The 20,171-nt window shown below is 33.8% G+C and overlaps 1 protein-coding gene across 2 annotated transcripts in view; it reads left to right on the top strand.

Annotated features, from left to right (window-relative positions):
- The first annotated feature begins 12,338 nt into the window (after positions 1 to 12,338).
- ADAM28 (ADAM metallopeptidase domain 28) overlaps positions 12,339 to 20,171 on the top strand; it is a 66,355-nt gene continuing 58,522 nt past the window's right edge. Inside the window, exons 1-2 of one of the 2 annotated variants that reach the window (XM_058287852.2) lie at positions 12,339 to 12,521; positions 19,059 to 19,171. In XM_058287852.2, the coding sequence (XP_058143835.1) occupies positions 12,470 to 12,521; positions 19,059 to 19,171 (165 nt within the window). In that variant the 5' untranslated portion in view covers positions 12,339 to 12,469. The remainder of the gene's footprint in view (positions 12,522 to 19,058; positions 19,172 to 20,171) is intronic. The other variant, XM_023589109.3, reaches the window with a different exon arrangement.

The following is a 20,171-nucleotide window of genomic DNA, read 5'->3' as shown; positions in this document are numbered from 1 at the left end:
CCTCACTCTCAACAGGTCACTTTGCTCTTATTCCACAAAGAAAATACTTGCCGTGATGTGAATATTTCTTCAGTAACTCCCAATACACTTTTAAATATTCCTGTATCTGTTACCATTTATAAGTCATCACTCTATTTCAATTCTTTTACCTGTTATATTTATCCCATCTCCTTAGTACCCAATGAGAATTAGCTCTAACTTTCCACTCTGGAATTTTCATTCTTTACCCTGACTCTTTCCTTTCAGCCTATTACCACCTGTTATAGCTTAGAAGCAAAATCAATTTGATGTATTTTCCCTTTCCTTCAAAGGAAATGCTCTATAAACAATATATTTTAATGCATACTCTCTAGTCAATGTTGCCTTCAACTCTCTAGAAAAACTACTGTTAACAAAGATACTGGTGGCCTTGTAATTGCCAAATCCAAAGACCACATTTTGGTTACTACATTTAGCTTCCTTGGGATATTTACTACAGCTTACCAATTTATTATTTATTTAACCTCTTCTGCAATACCATCTCTCTGGTTTCTATCACTCTGGCTTATTCTTAGTTACCTATACAGTACCCAGAATTTTTATTTCTCTTTATTTTAATAGAATGGCCTTCTCCACTCCATGCCCTAAAGACTAGTTATCATGGATAACTGGGGAAGAATTGTGATTTTCCCATTTTTGGGGAAATATTTGCACAACTGTGTTCATCACTGCTTCTCTGGCTTGTGTTAGGTGGTAGAAAAGGAACACATTAACTATAAGAGGAATGTTATGTCCAAGACACATTTACAAGTTAAATTCAAAATCTTAATTTCTTCAAAATAATAAAGGCTTCCCATCTGCCTTACCCCACATTAAATAGCATTTTTGAATAGTTTGATTGGTTTCATTAATAAATATAGTGTGTAAATGATCAAACATTGATATGAACTTGTGTATAACTAATTTGCCTGGTTATAAGTTGAGAGAAAAATCAAAGGATCACCCAGATTTATATTTTGATTACTTCCAACTTACCAGAAGCATGTGACACAGAAACAGAATTTGTAGAGTGACTCAGCTATTAATAGATGAAGCTGTTGAGTGTTACTTTTGTCGAACAATGTTCTTTCACAGAACTTGTTTGAAAATGAGGACAATGCCTACAGCCTCATAGTTTCTATTGGTCCAGGCTTATGAGATTCTGTTGGGTCAAAAATGAAGGAAGAGTTCTGAGGACCTACTCTAAAATATTTACACAGGGCTTGAAATTAGCATCTTGCTTTCACTCACAGCTGATTTAAGTGCACTTTAATTGATCTGTCGTATCTTTGGGTCTTATTACTCAAGTAGGTATCCCTTATTTGTAGAGTGGGCAGGATTCTATTACAGAGAGGCTGGTTCTCTCCATCTTACAAAGGATCCCTTCTAGAGTCTTAGTTATACAAGTATAGAGCAAATAGCCATTTTTCTAGGATTAGTGTACAGTAAGATCTTTTGTTTTATTTTTGAATGGCTAAAAAAGCTGCAACACCCACTTGGTATGCAGAGTAGATCTCTGCAGAGAAAGTAACAATATAAATGAAAAGCTCTGGATCTCTTTGAAAGAGTCAAATTCCAAACTTTATGCCCCATGATTCTAATTAGGGAGTACTTCTGGGGTGGATCAGGGTGCTATGAAAAAAAAAGTTTATGAATAAAATAATATGTGGGAAAGAAGAATTTTGTGTGGAGAACTGGGCTTTAAACAAGATTTGAAGTTTTATTGAGATGAACAGGTTTTTGAAGCATTGTATCTTGGCTTCCTGTAGCTCTTTTATACCTAGCTACTCTAGCATAACAGGTCAATGTTGACAATGGCTACCCAAGTCATTGTGAATGAAGGAATGGTGCCCTAGTTTGGGGACCTTTGCTGTGCAAGCAGAGTACAAAGTTTGTAAAAAACACAACTACAATTATGTGCTAGTCTCTGCCCAGTGACAAGTAATAGCAATAATAAACCAATCAGAATCTAGTTCTCTCTCTCTTCATATTATCTTGAAAAAGCATGGCATTCTTTGAATTATATAAATTTCTGAGTTCTCAAATGGTTTCAGAATTGGGGGGGAGTGTATAAGGAAGAATCGAATCTAATGGATTTTCTTCTAATGAGGTGTAATGGGAACTGAATCAGTTTACTAAAACCCTTATTAAATTTAAAAGTAGATATTGGAAGTGTATGCTAAAATTTAAAAGAATGCTTACGACAAAGTCTAAAGTAAAGAATACTTCACTTAAACTCATTCATTTAATAAATATTAACAAATATTTATTGAACATCTACTCTGCACCCCATGCAGTTCTAGGAGCTGGTGATAACTTATTGAATGATTACTTGTCCTCATGAAACTTACATTCAAATGGGTAGGGGACAATAGAAACAAACAAACAAATTATATAGTATGCTTGTCTGTGATAAGTGCAATGGAGAAAAATAAGAGAGAAAAGGGAATAGGTAGTCTTGGGGGAAAGAAAAATGGAAATATCTGATTAGGATACATATCATTGAGAAGGTAACATTAGATCTTAATCCTTGTGCACATAATAGGGGGCTTGTAAGTCTCTGCCAATCTGTTCGGTGGCAGTCTGAAGGACTGAACCAGGATACTCATCAGAGACTCACCATCCCAGAGCTTTACCTATACATAGAAAAAACGTAACGGAAGCTCACAGGGCAGATAAAATACTGTAGGAGAATAACAAAATCACAATTACTAGGGACAAAGAATTGCCAGGTGGGGAACATGCACCTGGGAATCAGATGATTCAATCAATTGCTGAATCCCAAAGACAGAGAGATCCTGAAAGCTGCAAGAGAGAAGCAAAACATCATATATAAGGGAAGCTCAAGAAGACGAAGTGTGGATTTTTCAACAGAAACCACAGAGGCAAGAAGGCAATGGATGACATATTTAAAATCCTGAAAGAAAAAATTGTGAAGCAATTCTATATTTGGCAAAACTGTCTTTTGATAAAGCGGGAGCAATTAAGACATTCCCAGATATACGAAAGCTGGAAGACTTTATACCTGCTAGATCATCCCTACAAGAAATGCTAAAGGGAGTTCTTAAGATTGAAAGGAATAAGCAGTAGACAATTGATCAAAACAAAATGAAGAAATAAAGATGTCCAGTAAAATTAACTACCTGTGTAAATATAATGTCAATAATATTGTATTTTAAGTTTGCAACTGCACATTTTACTTCTTACAGTATCTAAAATACAAATGTATAAAAAGTAATGAAAAATCTATAGTTTGGGCCCATAATGTATAAATATTCAATTTGTGAAAAGAACAATAAAAGGATAAGTAGAAAGGATGGGCATAGGAACATAGTTTGTGTATGCTGTTGAGGTAAAGTTAGTGAAGTTGGAATCAAATCAAACAAGACTGTTTTGGTTCAGGACATTAGGATGTTATCTTTAAGCCCCATGGTAACTATAAAGAAAATATCTGAAAAAATATACACAGAAAGAAATGAGAAGGGATTCACTACAAAAGATTAACTAACAACAAAACAGAAAATAATGGAAGAATTGAGGCACACAAAAAGGTATAAGACTTACACAAAATCAAAGGCAAATGGCAGAAGTAACTACTGCATCATCAGTAGTTAACATAGTTGTATGACTAGTCAGAAAAAGCAGATATTGGCAGAATAGGTAAAAAAAAAAAAAAGCATGACCCAGTTATATGCTGTTTATGAGACTCACAATTTAAAGACACAGTAGGTTAAAAGTGAAAGAATGGAAAAGATATTCCTTCAAATATTAATCCAAAGACAGTAGGTCTACAATGTAAACTATAATCCATGAGGTGTTGCATGCTCCAAAATGTATTCACCAAATGCAATGAATGTGCCACACTGATAAAAGAAGCTGTTGATGGGGGGGAGTGTGGGGAGGTGGGGATTGGAGTATATGGGAACCTCTTATATTTTTTAATATAACATTTTATGTGATCTATGTTATCTTTTAAAAAAAAAGACAATAGAAAAATTTGCTAAAAGAAATAAAGACAGTAGGGAGGCAATTCTAATATCAGACAAAATAGATTTTTTAAAAAAGATTTATTTATTTATTTATTTATTTCCCCTTCCACCCCCACCCTGGTTGTCTGTTCTCTGTGTCTATTTGCTGTGTCTTCTTTGTCCACTTCTATTGTTGTCAGTGGCACGGGAATCTGTGTTTCTTTTTGTTGCATCATCTTGTTGTGTCTGCTCTCCATGTGGGTGGCGCCATTCTTAGGCAGGCTGCACTTTCTTTTGCGCTGGGTGGCTCTCCTTATGGAGTGCACTCCTTGTACGTGGGGCTCCCCTATGCGGGGGACACCCCTGCGTGGCACGGCACTCCTTGTACGCATCAGCACTGTGCATGGGCCAGCTCCACATGGGTCAAGGAGGCCCGGGGTGTGAACCACAGACCTCCTATGTGGTAGATGGACGCCCTAACCACTGGGCCAAGTCCGTTCCCCAAAATAGATTTTAAGACAAAAACTATTGCAAGGAACAAAGGAGGACCCTATATTTATAAAAGTGTCAACTTTTCAAGAAGATATAACAATTACAAACATATATACATATATAACAATTACAAACATATATACACCACAACAACAGAGTTCCAAAATATATGAAGAAAACATTCATAGATTTGAAGAGAGAAACAGGTGGTTCGACATTAATAGATCATTAATAATCATCTAGACATTAATAATATATGGAGAAAACATTGATAGATTTGAAGAGAGAAACAGCTGGTTCGACATTAATAGATCATTAATAATCATCTAGACTGAAACTTAAAAGGAAATAGAGGAATTATATATTATTATAAACCAAATATACCTAGCAGACATATATAGAACATTTCATTTAATAACAATAGAACACACATTCTTCTCAAGTGCACAAAGATCATTTTTTATGATAGACCATTTATTAGGTCATAGAACAAGTCTTAACAAATATAAAAAGATTAAAACCATACAAAATATCATTGCCAAAAAAAATGGAATGAAACTAGAAGTTACTAATAGAGAGAGAACTGAAGATGTCACAAATAGGTAGAAATTAAACAATATACTCGAACAGCCAATAGGTCAAAGAAGAAATCACAAGGGAAACTAGGAAATATCTTGAGACAAATGGCAATGAAAACACAACGTACTAAAACTTACGCAATATATCAAAGACAGGTCTGAGAGGGAAATTTATAATATAAATGCTTACATTAAAAAGAAGAAAGATCTCAAATCAGACACACTCACAACTAGAGGATCTAGAAAATGAAGAGCAAACTAAACCCAATTCAAGCAGAAGGAAGTAAAAAAAAAGATTAGAATGAAGATAAATGATAGAGGATAAAAAAATAAAAAATAGAACAAACAAACCAAAAACTGGCTCTATTAAAAGATGAATAAAATTGACAAAGCTTTAGCTAGACTTACAAACAAACAAAGAGAGTGGGTACAAATAATGAAAATCAGAAATGAAATGGGGAACATACTATCGACTCCATTGAAACAAAAAGAACTGTAAGAGGATACTATGAACAATTGCACAACAACAAATTAAATAGCCTAAGGGAAACAAATTCCTAGAAACACACAAATTACCTTCACTGACCCAAGAAGAAATAGATGATCTCTACAAACCAATAACTAGTAAAGAGATTTAATTTGTTAAAGAAAAACCTCCCAATAAAGAAAAACCCAGGACCAGATGGCTCCATGTTTACCAAACATCCCAAGAAGAATTAACACTAATCCTTCTCAAACTCTTCCAAAAATTTGAAGAGGAGGGAACAATTCCAAACTCATGTTATACAGCCAACATCACCTTAATATGAAAGCTAGTTAAAGATATTTCAAGAAAAGAAAATTATAGACGAAGATCTCTTATGAATATAGATACAAAAATCCTCAACAAAATACTAGCAAACTGAATCCAACATTAAAAGGATAGCACAACATAATCAAGTGCGATTTATCCCAGGAATTCAAGTGAAGTTCAATAGAAGAAAAAAACAATGAATATCATATATGACATTAACACAATGAAGGGGAAAAAAGCACATGATCATCTCAAGATACAGAAAGAGCATTTGACAAAATCCAGCACCATTTCTTGATAAAACACTCAGAAACCTAGGAATAGGAGGGAACAACCTCAATATGATAAAGGGCATATATAAAATAAATAAATAAATAAAAAATCCCACAGCTAACATCATACTCAATGGTGAAAGACTAACTTCTTTCTCAGTTATATCAGGAGCATGACAAGGATGCCTTCTTTTACCACTGCTATTCAACACTGTACAATCTTCAAGGAAGTAAAGACAATAAATGAATTCAGCTAAGTGGTAAGATATAAGATCAACACACAAAAATGACTGGTTTTTCTGTATACCAGCAAAGAACAATCTGAAAAGGAAATCAAGAAAATTCCATTTACAATAGCAACATAAAGCATAAAATATCTAGGGATAAATTTGATCAAGCAAGTAATGGACTTTTACATGGAAACTACAAATCAATACTGAAAGAAATTAAAGATCAAAATAAGTGGAAAGATATTCCGTGTTCATGGACTGGAAGGTTTAATATCATCAAGATGTCAATACTATCCACAACAATTTACAGATGCAATCCCAATAAAAACAGCCTTCTTTTTTGAAAAAGTAAAGATAGTAATAGAATTCATAGGGATGGGCAAAGGACTCTAAATAACCAAAACCACCTTGAAAGTCTCACATTCCAATTTTAAAACTTATTCTAAAGCTACAGTAGTAAAACACTGTGGGACTGGAACAAGGAGTGATGTGTAGACAAATGAAATAAAATTGAGAATTCAGAAATAAACTCACACATCTATGGCCAATTGATTTTGACAAGGGTGCCAAGTCCCACTCAATGGGGGAAAGATTATTCTTGTCAGCAAGTGGTGCTGTGAAAACTGGATATCCACGTGCAAAAAAAAAAAAAAAAATGGAACCCTACCTCATATACAGAATTACTGCATATGGATCACTGATCTAAATATGTTAAAACTAGAAAATTCTTAGAAGAAAACATAGGGAAAAATTTCAAGACCTTGTATTAGGCAATGGATTCTTAGTCTTTACAACAAAAGCATGAGAAACAAAATTTTAAAAATAGGTAAGTTGGACTTCATTAAATTAAAACTTTGTGCATCGAAGGGCATTATCAAGAAAGTGAAAAGACATCTATAAAAAGGGAGAAAATATTTGGAAACCATATATCCAATAAGGGTTTAATATCCAAAATATATAAATAACTCGTAAAACTCAAAAAGACACGATTCAATTTTTAAAAAATGGGGAAAGGATTGAAATAGATATTTCTTAAAAGACTTTATACAACTGGGCAATAAGCACATGAAAATATGCTCAACATCATTAGTCACTGGGGACATTTAAATCAATGCCAAGAGACAACACCATCTCACAGACTCTTGAATGGCTATTATTATTTAAAACAAAAACAAACAAAAACAAACAGAAAATACCAAATGCGAGGATGCAGAGAAATAGGAACCCCAGGACATTGTTATTGGGAATGTAAAATGGTGTAGCTCCTATGCAAAACAGTTTGGTGATTTCTTAAAAAGTTAAATAGAGAATTACCATATGACCCAATACTTCCTCTCCTATTTATATAACTAAAATAATTGAAAACAGGGACTCAAACAGATACTTGTACACCAATGTTCATATGAGCATTATTCAAAATAACATAAAGGTGGAAATAATCCAAGAACCCATCAGCAGAAAATGGATAAACAAAATATGGTACATATGTACAGTGGAATATTATACAGCCATAAAATGAAATGAAGTTCTGATACATGCCACAATATGAATGAACTATAAAGACATCATATTGAGCAAAATAAGTCAGATACAAAAGGACAGATATTGTATGATTCCACTTGTATGAAATAACTGGAATATGCAAATTCATGGAGACAAAAAGTAGAGTATAGGTTAGCAGGGGTAGGAGGATAGAGAAGTGGGGAATTAATGTATAATAGGTATGGGGTCTCTATTTGCATTAAAAGAAATTTTTGGTAATGGATGGTGGTGAAAGTATAATAACATTTTGAATATTATTAATCCTACTGATTTGTACTCTTGAGATTGGTTGAGAAGGGAAATTTTATGTTGTATATATGTTACCACATTTACAAAAAGCAAGTGAAAGATTAAAGAGACAATGACAATTTAATGCAATATATCATCCTGGAGTGACTCTAATAATGAAGGAGGAATTCCCAAAGGACATTATTGGGACAATTGAAAAAAATTGGAATACAGACTGCATGCTTTATATCATTGTTAAATTTCTTGAACTTGATCATTGTATTTAATTGGGTTGCATAAATGAATATCCTTGTCTTAAATATATATACATGGAAGTAAAAAAAAATAACATATCAAATCAAAGAACATTCATGTTATGCCTCCTAAGGTTGGGAATATGTGATTATTACTTGGAGGTGTGTGTGTTTTGGTAGGGAGTGAGATGTAGGTCAGCAGTGGAGCCCAGAAAAAAAACAGAAGAATTACAGAGACAAAGATGGGCAGTTTGTATCCTCATTCTACCTGGAAGACCAAGTGTTTGGCCAAACCATATCTGCTAAGTGCATCAGATTATGCAAATGATACATTTGCTTTATCTACATTATCTACAGCTTTTTAAGTTGGGTATTGTATAATAAGAGGAAAGGCCACTTCATGTCACTGATACAATATACCTTTTGGAATAAAGCATGTCTTAAATACATAGTTAGTAGAACAGGGCCAGGGCCAGAGAGGTTATTGGCTGATTGTAAAATTAAAACCTAACCAAAAGTAGAACCTTAGGTAAATACAGTTCCTGAAAGATGATAAGAAAATTTCTTGGTTTCCTTTGTAAAAATGTATTTACTAAGCTTAAAAGCAAATAGCTTTCTTTCCTTTGTGTCACATTATCTACTTACCACAGGTGGGAACATGGTAAGCTAGAATAGGAAACCCTAAATCTTTAAATTGGTTTTGGTGTTAGAAAACAGCTTTTTCCTCCTTTTCTTCTAAGATTCAGCTGCTCGTGACTTGTGGTTTATTTACTCAGTGCCTTCTTCTTGACCATTGGATGCAACCAGAAGCTCTGCTTGTTTTATAAGAGTGATCCTTAATCATTCATTCAATGCACAAACATTTATTCAGTAGTTACTATTTTTTAAGTAGAGAATTTAACAATAACCACTACATATCAAAAGGGGTTCAGTCTAGGGAGGGAGGGTCTATCTTAATAATTTTATAGAATATCTTGATTTTTGTGCTTATTTTTATGTAACTGCACAGAAAGATGGCTGCAGAGATGGAAGAGAAGACCCAGCAGATCAGAGAAGAATCCAAGAGAGGAAGCCACAGATGGAAATGGTGGAAGCTGAATCAATAAGACCCAAAAGAGAAGCAGATGCCTCCATGTGCCTTGCCAGGTGTTGGAGGACTCCAGGATTGCCAGCAGCCCATCTCCTGATGATGCCTTGATCTGGACACTTCCACAGCCTCAGAACTGTAAACATTCAATCTAATACATTTCCACTGTAAAAGCCAGCCCATTTAGTATTATTGTTCCAAGCAGCTTTTAGTAAACTGAAACATTATTCTAAAAGTAATTTTAAATTATGACTTAATATTTCATTGAGTAGGCATGCAATGATTTATATACCCATCTTTCTTTTTTAAAATATTTATTTTAATTTTAAGGCTTTATAAGTAATAGAGTTGATATATAAAGCCCATTTTATATTTCAGACAATTTCCTTAAGGTAGATTCTCTGTAGTTGAATTACTTGTTTAAAATAAAATAAAATATTTAACAGTCTTGCTGCATATTGATATCTTCACTGTGTCAAGACATATTCTCTCAAATGTTACTTTCCAAATAGAAGTTTGTACTTTCTGTCATTCTGTTACTCTAAATGGAATTAGAGATATGATCAGATACATTTTTCAGCAAGTATTAGTATGTGTGTGGAGCAAAGAGAATGAATGTGGTCAACCATATAAAAATGTATGATCCATAAATCCCACAATATGGCCCTTACTAGCATCACAGGAAGCATTTAGCGAGTGTCAACTCTCAATAGGTCAATGATAAGATACCTGTCAAACAAAAAAGACAAGACTTAGTAATCATTATAGTCTAACTTGGATTGAAGGAGGACCATCTCTTCCACTCATTTCAGAAGCAATTTAAGGGCGTTGCTGTTTAGAAAATAATTTGTTTTAATTAAACAAAAATGTATATTAAGGATAACATACCCAATGGTCCTAGGATTTGTCATACATCTTCAAAAAACACCTACTGCCTTTCATATTTCTATGATCCTCAGAGTTTCCTCTTCAGAATTGTGTGAAAATTGATGCCAAAATGACATATCCTAATCACTTAGGAAACATTTTGAAGTTCTTGAATGAAATAAATACCCAGAGAATATAGCAGGAAAACTGCTATTATTCCCCTTTCCTGTGCACTCCCCACTTAAATAGACAAGTGTGTAAGCTAATGTACTCATGTAACTTTGTTATGCTAGTAGTATCTCTTCCCGTTCCTCCAGATGCTTTTTGTTCCAGCAATACTAAAATACTGTCAGCAATAATCTAATGTGCTGTAATAGATCCTCCTCATACTCTTCATTGATCAAATTGTTCCTGCCTCCAGGAAGCCCTTCATCCCCTGTTGGTGATAGGGCCCTGACCTCTGTGCATAAATGTATCACAGTCCTACACACAAACGTACTGATAGATGAGCAGCACTCACTTTGCATGGTTCCATGGTAACTGTTTTTGTTTCCCTCACCACATGTCAGCATCTCAAAGGAAGCGATTGTGTTTTGACACTGTGATCCCCTGTGACACATAGTAAGTACTAGTGAATGCAAATTGAATTAGAGGGGAAGCATGTATTCAAGATGAATTAAAATGTGGATACAGCTTTTTTCTTCTCTGTAAGAGACAAAGCAGTAGACCTGGGTTCAAGCAGCAAGAGACCTGTGAGATTCCCAATCCTGTTGCCTGAAAATGCTCAAGTACTAGATTTAAAAATTCCCCTGTGGTGTTAGTTAATTCCTTTATGATCCTTTAGAGAAACTCCATTTCAACATAGTCACTCTATTATCGAGAATTTGTTCTAGAATCCATTAAAAAATGCATAATTTTAGTGAACCAGGAAAAGGTTTTGTAGCAATAACTTGTCCATGTTCAGGGTTATTTCTACTCCAAATGATTATACATACATACATACATACACACACACATATATACATACATATATAATAAAGGAAAAAAACTGGGTATTTAAGTCAGCTATGCAAGCAGAATTTGTGACTAAGCACTCATACAATATATAGTTCAAAGTCCAACTCTGCCACTTACTAGATAAGTGACTTTGGGCAAGCTAATTAATCTTTCTCTATAAAATGAGGACAACTGAGATTTAATCTTTTTAATCCTTTTCTTTTTAAAGGCTAATTTTTTCATCTGTAAAATGATATTTATCAGAGGAGTATAGGGATCAATAAGATAATGTATATAAAGGATTTAAGAAAATACCTGAGACTTACTAAACAGCTCAACTAATATTATCTACTTTATTACTCAGTGTGATTTCTTGGGCAGGCCCACTTAGTGTCACTACCACCAGCCATAGTTCCTGAAATTTCACTGGAAATTTCATTCTTTTTTCCTTGTCCTGGTTGTCAGTTATAATAGAAACACCCGGGGGAGGTTAAAATCCTTGTGCTTGTGTTTGTGTGCTTATTTCAGAATAATTCATGCTTCCTGAGAGCACAATTGTGTTAAGAACAGAGCACAAAATAATTAGAAAACAATTTAATGTTATAATTGGATTGGATTAGAAATTGCTCCACTGAACCTTATGTGTATATGAGGGAAGAATGACATTCTCAGTCACTTTTTGTAAACATAGCTAATGTGTATATATATGTATATATACACACACACATAGTGTGAGAGACAAATGTAAATATTTCATGGACATAGTATTTCTTTAATCTAGATTGGGTGACTGACACAGATTTCAAGATATAGCAAAATAGTTACCTCATTGTGGTTTATGGGCTATAATAAAATATTAGAAATGTACTATTTTTGAGTGGGGAGTATGGAGGAGGAGAGAGAAAAACAATATTTTATGGTAAATGAATCTTCAAGCTAGGAGGCAACAAGAACTTCCGCCTGCCAGGCCATTGTTCAGGACCACAGCTTCGAGGTTGTGAAACACCTTTTGTAAACACTTCCTTAAGCACAGCCAAGAATGAACCTAGGCATTTGATTCTGTCTCACACGAGAGAAGGCAGGGGCAGACCAAGCAGAGCTCTTGTATTTGAGTGAGAAGGGCAGGCTCCTGGAATCACACAGCATGTTGCAAGGGTTTCTTCTGATGGCTACTTTCCTCCTTTCTCCAGATCCAAGTAGGTGTTTACCTCCTTTTCAATGTCTGTTAAATATGTCACCGAACTGCTCAATTTTCATCTTCTCCCAGTAGTTTCACCTTGTAGACTATTATTAACTGGTTGGGATTTTTCCCCTCAATCAATTTTACTAACAAGGTAGAACTGGTTTTAATTTGTTGTTTAGGGGCTGTGCCTGACTTAAAGACTCAATATAAAGAAGAGATCTTGAACCAATATTTACATGCATGCCTGTTCTGAGAATATATATAAATAAAAGGAGAAATTGCACAATCTCAAAATCCACATAATTTAAATAACTAGTGTCATTTTATAAGTAAAAAAGTGGAATTGTGCAAAATCCACTTTGTCATTAGTAGAGCAGTAAAGATGTGGCAGATTTGAGTGCTTCTAAGTGTGTAGAAGAGTCTCTAGAAGTATCTGCTATTATTATTGGGGCCAGTTTGGCTGGGTCTGTTGCCTTTTGAGTGCACATTTATTGAAAATAAACAGTGCCTATTTTATATTTGTAATTTGGTTTTATATTACCTGACCAAGATCAATTTTTCTATTAAGTTTAAGTAAATAATTAACTTCCATTTTGATGGTTACAACAAACATTTAAGAATTAAAAAGTAGAGGAATACTACTTCTAATTAATAAATCTTATAGAGCTTATCTAAGTCAACATATTGGCTGTAATGATTAGGAATCCTCCCCTGGTAAACCTTTTATGGGTTCTTAAAATACCTGCCTCATCCCTTAAAAAACAGAAAAGCTTAAAATATTTTTAGAAAGTTACTGCTTATATTCTAAGTAAAATTTTGTGTATAGTTCCATGGAAATTCAATAAATGATCTAGATAATCTTAAAAAAAATGCCTGCCATGGTCTGGCAGTGGCAATAGACTACAGCAAGTAGGGGGGTAAAAAGTGCCCCCCCCCCCAACTATCACCACCATGCACCCACTGAATAGCTTGTCACAAAAATTATTTCCTCCAAGCCTGACTTCAGATTTGTTTCCCAGACTTGTGAAAGTTTCATTACTATCTTTAAATATAGAACTGATGCTAGGTAAGTTACTTACTTAAAATTCCTACTTTTGGGGTCAAAATTAACAGATCTCTTCTTTCTCCATATTCTCCAGAAACGCTATTTTAGTTGAAATGTAAGACCTGCTTGTGTACTAGTTTTGTCCAAAAGCATAACGATCAAGCTGGAGCAATTAACAATATCACATGGCTAACGCTGGGGACCACACACAGTACAATTTTTTGGTGAAATCGGACACTCGGACTGTTTCAGCTTCCGCTCTATGTGTTCACAACATGGCACGAAGCAGAGCCTAACACGTCATGCTGAAGGCTGTGACCTCACCCTGAGTACTTGGTGGTGGGATCAGAGATTCTAAAACTGATCTTGCGAGGAGTGTGGGAAAAACAGAAAAGCTCTTACCTTCCGTCTTGTATTTTCAAGAGTACGTCCAGAAATACCTGCCATTATTCCCATTTGGGTTTATTTCCCAGACAGAATGTAAGAAGTAAAGAAACTTTCCTTTTCCCAACTCCTTTTTTTTTTCCTGCCCCAACATTAGAAAATAAAGATGTGCCTCTCTGACCATGATTTGTACCAAGCTCCCATATGCTTAAAAAGAATAAGGTAAAATAAGGCAGCTGTTTGTAACGAGGTTCACAATCTCCTGAGAAAAGTGACCCATGGGATTTCATTATACGAAAAAAACTCCACAAATGTTTATAGAAGATATTTGAGATGTTAGGGGGTGAGGAAGTAATTGCACTGACAAAAAGAGAAAGGTCTTTTTTGATATTCCAGCAGAATATCCAGGAAATATAGTACTCTTTTCTAACTATTTTATTTCAAGTTATCAGCTATTTCTTGCTTTCTTAAGGTGTCTAGAAGATTACATGCAATTTAACCTTAATAGACATAAGAATAGATTTACTTAGGATGTGTCCACTTCCTCAATATTTGTTCTCACTTTTAGTTCATGAAGTTTAAAATCACAAGATAGCCTAGAGGGAGTGAACCAATCCTAGCCCTTAAATCCATGTCATTGCATAAACTCCGATTGAGAGGTTAAGATCACATCTTCAGTTTAGAAAGATATTAAACAGTTTTGAACAGATTTGTACAAAAATGAAAATTTCAATATTATACACAAATGTTCTAAACTCCAAAATGACCCCAAATACTTTTTAAAAAGCAATAAATTAGCAGCCCAGACTAATGTCTATTATATTAGTCTTGTTAATGAGCTCTGGCTTTTCTGAAAATAATGAACAGTAAAAAATAATTATATAACCCAAACCAAAATAACAAATTTTATTTTTTGCTTGATCCAGTTCTGCATTACTTTGGTCAAATTTGCATTAATTTGGTCAAATTAATCCAAGGTGTGAGTTCTGTGGGACATTTTATTAGGGAGAAAAAACAAATATTAAAATAAATTAGCAGAAATATATTGTGTTACACCTTGGATTTGTGTGATCCTTAGATGACTGTTAGATGTGCTTGTTCCACAGGCTTTGAAATAATTAGCCCCATGTTATTCAGCTGGGAGATGTTATTCAACTATCCCATCATCAAACTAAAGGATGAATAAGCCAAACAACTGCTTTGTTATTTATGTCTCAGATCTCATTCTTTCAGGAACTTTTTTGATTTTATGAAAATACGGACCTTTAAGGGAAATAATGTAGTTATTAAGAGAGTGTACTGTTACAAGGGTTTGGGACAAGTTGGAAATCTGACCACTTCAAACTGAAAGAGTGAGAGAATTCCTGAGTCTTCCAAAAGAAATATTATGTGTTGTTGTTGCCATTGGGAAATGCTTAGCCGTCAAACAAAGAGTTGGAAATAAATTTCTCCACTATTTTACATATTTGATTCCATATTTAAGATCCAGCTGGTCGTGAGACACTGGGATTCAGATACCAACTAGAGACATGGACATCAGATAGCATATCAGACAAAACTGGTGTTTGGCTGATTGGCCTGTTCCCTTCTCACCACTTCTAAATGTTGTGTGTTATCATGTTCTGCTTTCATTAAAAAATCAGTTGGGCATTATTGTTTTATAAACTGAAGGAAGCTTGGACTAAAATTTTTGATCAGCATTATGTACATTATGGATGAAAACCACTTAAAACAGCTTTATAAGAACATTATAAGTAACTCTGGCTGCAACATCAGTGAATATGTGACTTCATTAACTCTGTATTAGCAATACTAATTGCATTGATTAGACACAATACACAGGACAGCATGCTTGTGCCTTATGGCAAGTTTGTCTTGTATCACAGAGTTGAAGGAGGCAGCAGGGAATTATGCGAAGACCATCAGTTCATTTTTGGAAAGAATAATTTTCTTTCCTCTTTTTGTCCTATTGTTTTGAAATAATTATGGTAATTGTGATCATTCAACTCAATTAAAATAAAATGATTTTTTTAAATTAGAGAAGTTGTAGGTTTACAGAAAAATCACACAGAAAATACAACTACCATATATTCCACTTTCCATTTTTAATACCTTGCATTAAATTAGTATGGTACCTTTGTTACAGTTTATGAAAGAATATTATTATAATTGTATTATCAACTATTAGCCCAAAATTTACAGTAGGGTTCCCTGTTTGTGATATATATGTCTGTGCATTTTTTTGTTTTAATTTTTATTCTAGTAACGTGTTCAACCTAAAATTTCCCCTTTTAATCACATTCAAATATACACATCAATGTCGTTAGGCTTTTTAATATCGGTTATGAAAAATCTTTTAAACTAATGCTATTATCTTCTTTTGCCAAATAGTTTAATTAGAAATAAAAGATGCTCAGTGATTACCTCCATGACATTAAGAAGTGAGGAACTGAAGGACCTTGTAGTATAGTTTTTGAGATGTGGCTATAAAATATCGAGGCTTATTTTTATCACTGTGGACTAGAGCTTAACTATATGAGTTTTGCTCCTATGAAGTTATATCTAAATATGATTAAAAGGGGAACTCTTAGATTGTATCTATGGTAACAGAATAAAATTTTTTTAAAAATCCCCAGAACTGCACTATGTATGAATCCTAAGTTAAACCATGGACTGTAACAGTACAACTATGAAAATGTGCTATCATTAATTGTAACAAATGTTCCATACCAATGCAAGTTGTTGGTGGTAGGGTGGTACATGGGAATCCTGTATTTTATACATTTGCTCTGTAAATCCACAACTTCTCTAATAAACAGAAGTTATAAGAGGTTCTGAATTTATTTTCATAAAGGTATACACTACTTGAATTGGCTTTAGAGACCATGTAATCTGCCCTCTCTTTTTAAAGAATTAAAAAAAAACAAAAAATTAAGACATTCTGCTGTTGGAACTGTGGCTTAAAGTGTTTTTGAAAGTTTTTTTTTAACAAATCAATTTTATTGGTACAAATTAATAAAGCATAAATCCATCCAAAGTGTACAATCAATGGCATTTGGTATAATCATAGTTGTACATTCATCACTTCAATCATTTTTAGAGCATTTTCATTATTCCAATAATAATAATAATAATAATAATAATAAAACTCATCACCTCTCAATCTCTATGCTTCCCCTGCCATACATAGCTGCTATTCTGTTTTCATCTCTCTAGTTTATTTGTGTTTACATTTTATAAAAAACAGTCTTACATATACGATATTAACCATATTCATATTTCACATGAGGTTTCACTGTCATACAGTCCCATTACATTTTTAGGTTTCCTTCTAGTAATATAGATGACCTTAGACTTTCCCTTTCAAGCATTTGACAACATGGCTGAACCTGGAGTACCTTAGTTTGAGTGAAGCAAGCCAGACACAAAAGGACAAATAGTGTATGATTGTGCTATTATGAAGTAAATATATTGTGTAAACTCATGGAGTTAATAATTAGAATATAGGTCACCAGAAAATAGAATGAAGGTAGAGAATAGAAAGCTGAGGGTTAGTCTGTGCATAAAAGGTTGTTGTAAATCTTTGGAAATGAAAGTAAATGGTGAAAGAACATAATGTTTGTAACTAGCAGAGCTATTATATGGATATGACAGTGATTGAAATGTTTTTTAGAGTAAATCGAAAAACTTTGAAAGAAAAGCTGTTTCATTATTTTAACACCTCATTTTTAACTAGAAGAATTATGAGCCAATTTAATCACTTTTTCTATTCGTTAAAGTTAAATGCAAGTGACTTTTGTCTGACCAAATGAATTAAAGTCAGCATAAATAATTTTAAAAATTGATAACACTAGGAATTTTTGAGAGTTCCTCTTTTAGTTCCTGAAGAAAATTTGAAAAACAAATTTTCTCTGGCACATTATTGGGCTAAGTGTCTTCCAAGGCAATTCACCAATAATACTCATTTGAGTGCCCCAGCTTTGTAGTTTGTTAAAAAACCTTGACCACAGTTATATAAATGTATATTATCAGAGCATTTACATTTGAGTAACTTAATGAGCTAGGATACCTGTAGAATCCTACAGAGAAGAGAACTAAAGCCCTTGCAGTCACTGTGTTAGTAAGTTGTCCCACTGGCCTGCACTCTGCTCTGTTTCCTACTACTGTCTATGTCTGGGTGTCCCTGCAGCCACCTCCACCACCAAAGCAGGTCACTTGACATCTCCTCAGACACCACTCTACACAGAGCAGGGACTAGACCATGTGGGCAAATATAAAAGGCAATTAAAAATCCAGGAACTTTGCAAAAACTCTGAATTTCTTTCTAAAATAACTTGAAAAAAACATTGCGATGAGAATTCGATTCAGACAGAAGGTTGGGTTAGAGAAGGGTCCCATTCTCTTTCAACATAACTGTAGGCTCAGACAAGTTCTTTTCAGGCCAGTGATTCTGTCTAAATTTTTGCTTCTTCAACTTTCTTTTCATTTTTTTCTTGCGTTTTCTACACGAAAGTGAAGGTTTATCTGTATTGATAATGCCAGCCCATTCTTGGGTCTGCTATTGGAGACTTTTCTTTCATCAATGTAAAACATTACTCTTGGCAAATGCAAGAAAAATATACTAGAACAGGAAATGACACTCATATGTTATTTCATTTTTATAACACTGTATAATTTTTAGAGGGCTTCAAATCTTAGTCATTCGGAAACTGATTAGTTTCTTAGAGAATCAGCTTGGCTTCTGCCTTCCTTTTCTTTTGCCTTATAATGCTTGCTATATCCCTGTTCAGATATCCTCCATGACGAGTCCAAGATAATAGCAAAGAGAAATGGGAAAATTAAAAAGCAATATTTTCACTAAATAAAGAAACATTTGTAAACATTTAGTGGAAGAAAAATTTAAGATGTGGTGTAAAGTAAAGATTGGGGAGAGAGTGGTTTTCTGGTTTTGTCCATTCTTCTGGTATCTGCACCTAATAAGCCTCAGATATAACTCTCTTCAGGTCTCTGTGTGTGATTGCTTTCATTGCTGATGTGATAAGGCTGACCTTTTCTAGTTGGTTTGTTTTAGTACTGCATGCTGAGTATTCTCTTTCCTTTTTTTTTTTCTTTTTTTCTCAGTATATTCTATTAAAGAACTCCCTGGGTTAGTGATGCATGAAGTGGTTTATCCCAGAAGAATTCATCCACCACATAAAAGAGAGGCCAAAAATATTAAGGCGCCACATCAACAGGTACACCTTTTGATTTATCCAAGACTCTTGGTGTGTGTATGTGTATCAAATGGACCTTGTGAAATTCTCAGGTATAAAGACTTGGAGGTAAATAGCAATAATATCTACACTTGTGTTTGTTTTATGACCTATCATTTTTAATCTTCAGTATAACAAAAAGTTCTGTTATTATCCATAATTTTCAAATTAAGAATATGAGAGGTGAAATAAACTGCACAAGGTCATATAAATATTGAGCTTTAAGATATTTATGGTAATTTAAAACTTATCCTGTGTCCTTCCAATAAAAATTGGATATAACTTTTCTGCCTATCTATCACCTATCATTATCTATCATCTATTTACACACACACATACACAAACAAAATCATGATTCTTAAAACAAGTAGAAAAGAAAATATTGTGGATGTATGTATATAAAATTAGGGCGAATTAATATAATCAAACATGAAATTTACCTCTATCTTTTCTAAACAGGCAGCTATCAAAGTTTGTGTAAAGATACAACATGTTTTCAACATTCACTCAATAAACATTTATTCCTTATGAAAGGAAAGCTAATCTATTATAATTCATTCAGCAGTAATTAGCAATTTCTAGTTAACTACACTCTGAAGTCTTCTCCTGAGAGACAGGAAAATGCAAATAAATGAGATGTAAAGAAAGGCTTACAGCAACTTGCCAGGAGTACATACTCTCCCATCGAACAATGTTCATCTAGATTATTTTTCCTAAGGCTCGCAAATTTATGAAGGCAGAACCTGTAGTAGATTCTGTTTCCCAAAATAATTATCATTTAACAAAATGTTGAAACTAAGTTTAAAGAGAACCCATATGCATTGAATTCCTCTGCAGTATAACTTTTTCAGATGCTTCTGGCAGACTTTTAAAAATGCCACCTACCTTTTTTCACTGAAAATATTAAGGAAATTCAAATACAGGTGAAATGTTTTTAATCACAACTCTAAAGTGATTTCCTCATAACTTTAAAAATAATGTT

Source organism: Dasypus novemcinctus, chromosome 25 (assembly GCF_030445035.2).
Source record: "Dasypus novemcinctus isolate mDasNov1 chromosome 25, mDasNov1.1.hap2, whole genome shotgun sequence".
Lineage (NCBI taxonomy): Eukaryota > Metazoa > Chordata > Mammalia > Cingulata > Dasypodidae > Dasypus > Dasypus novemcinctus.
This window is presented reverse-complemented; position numbering and strand designations above follow the sequence as displayed.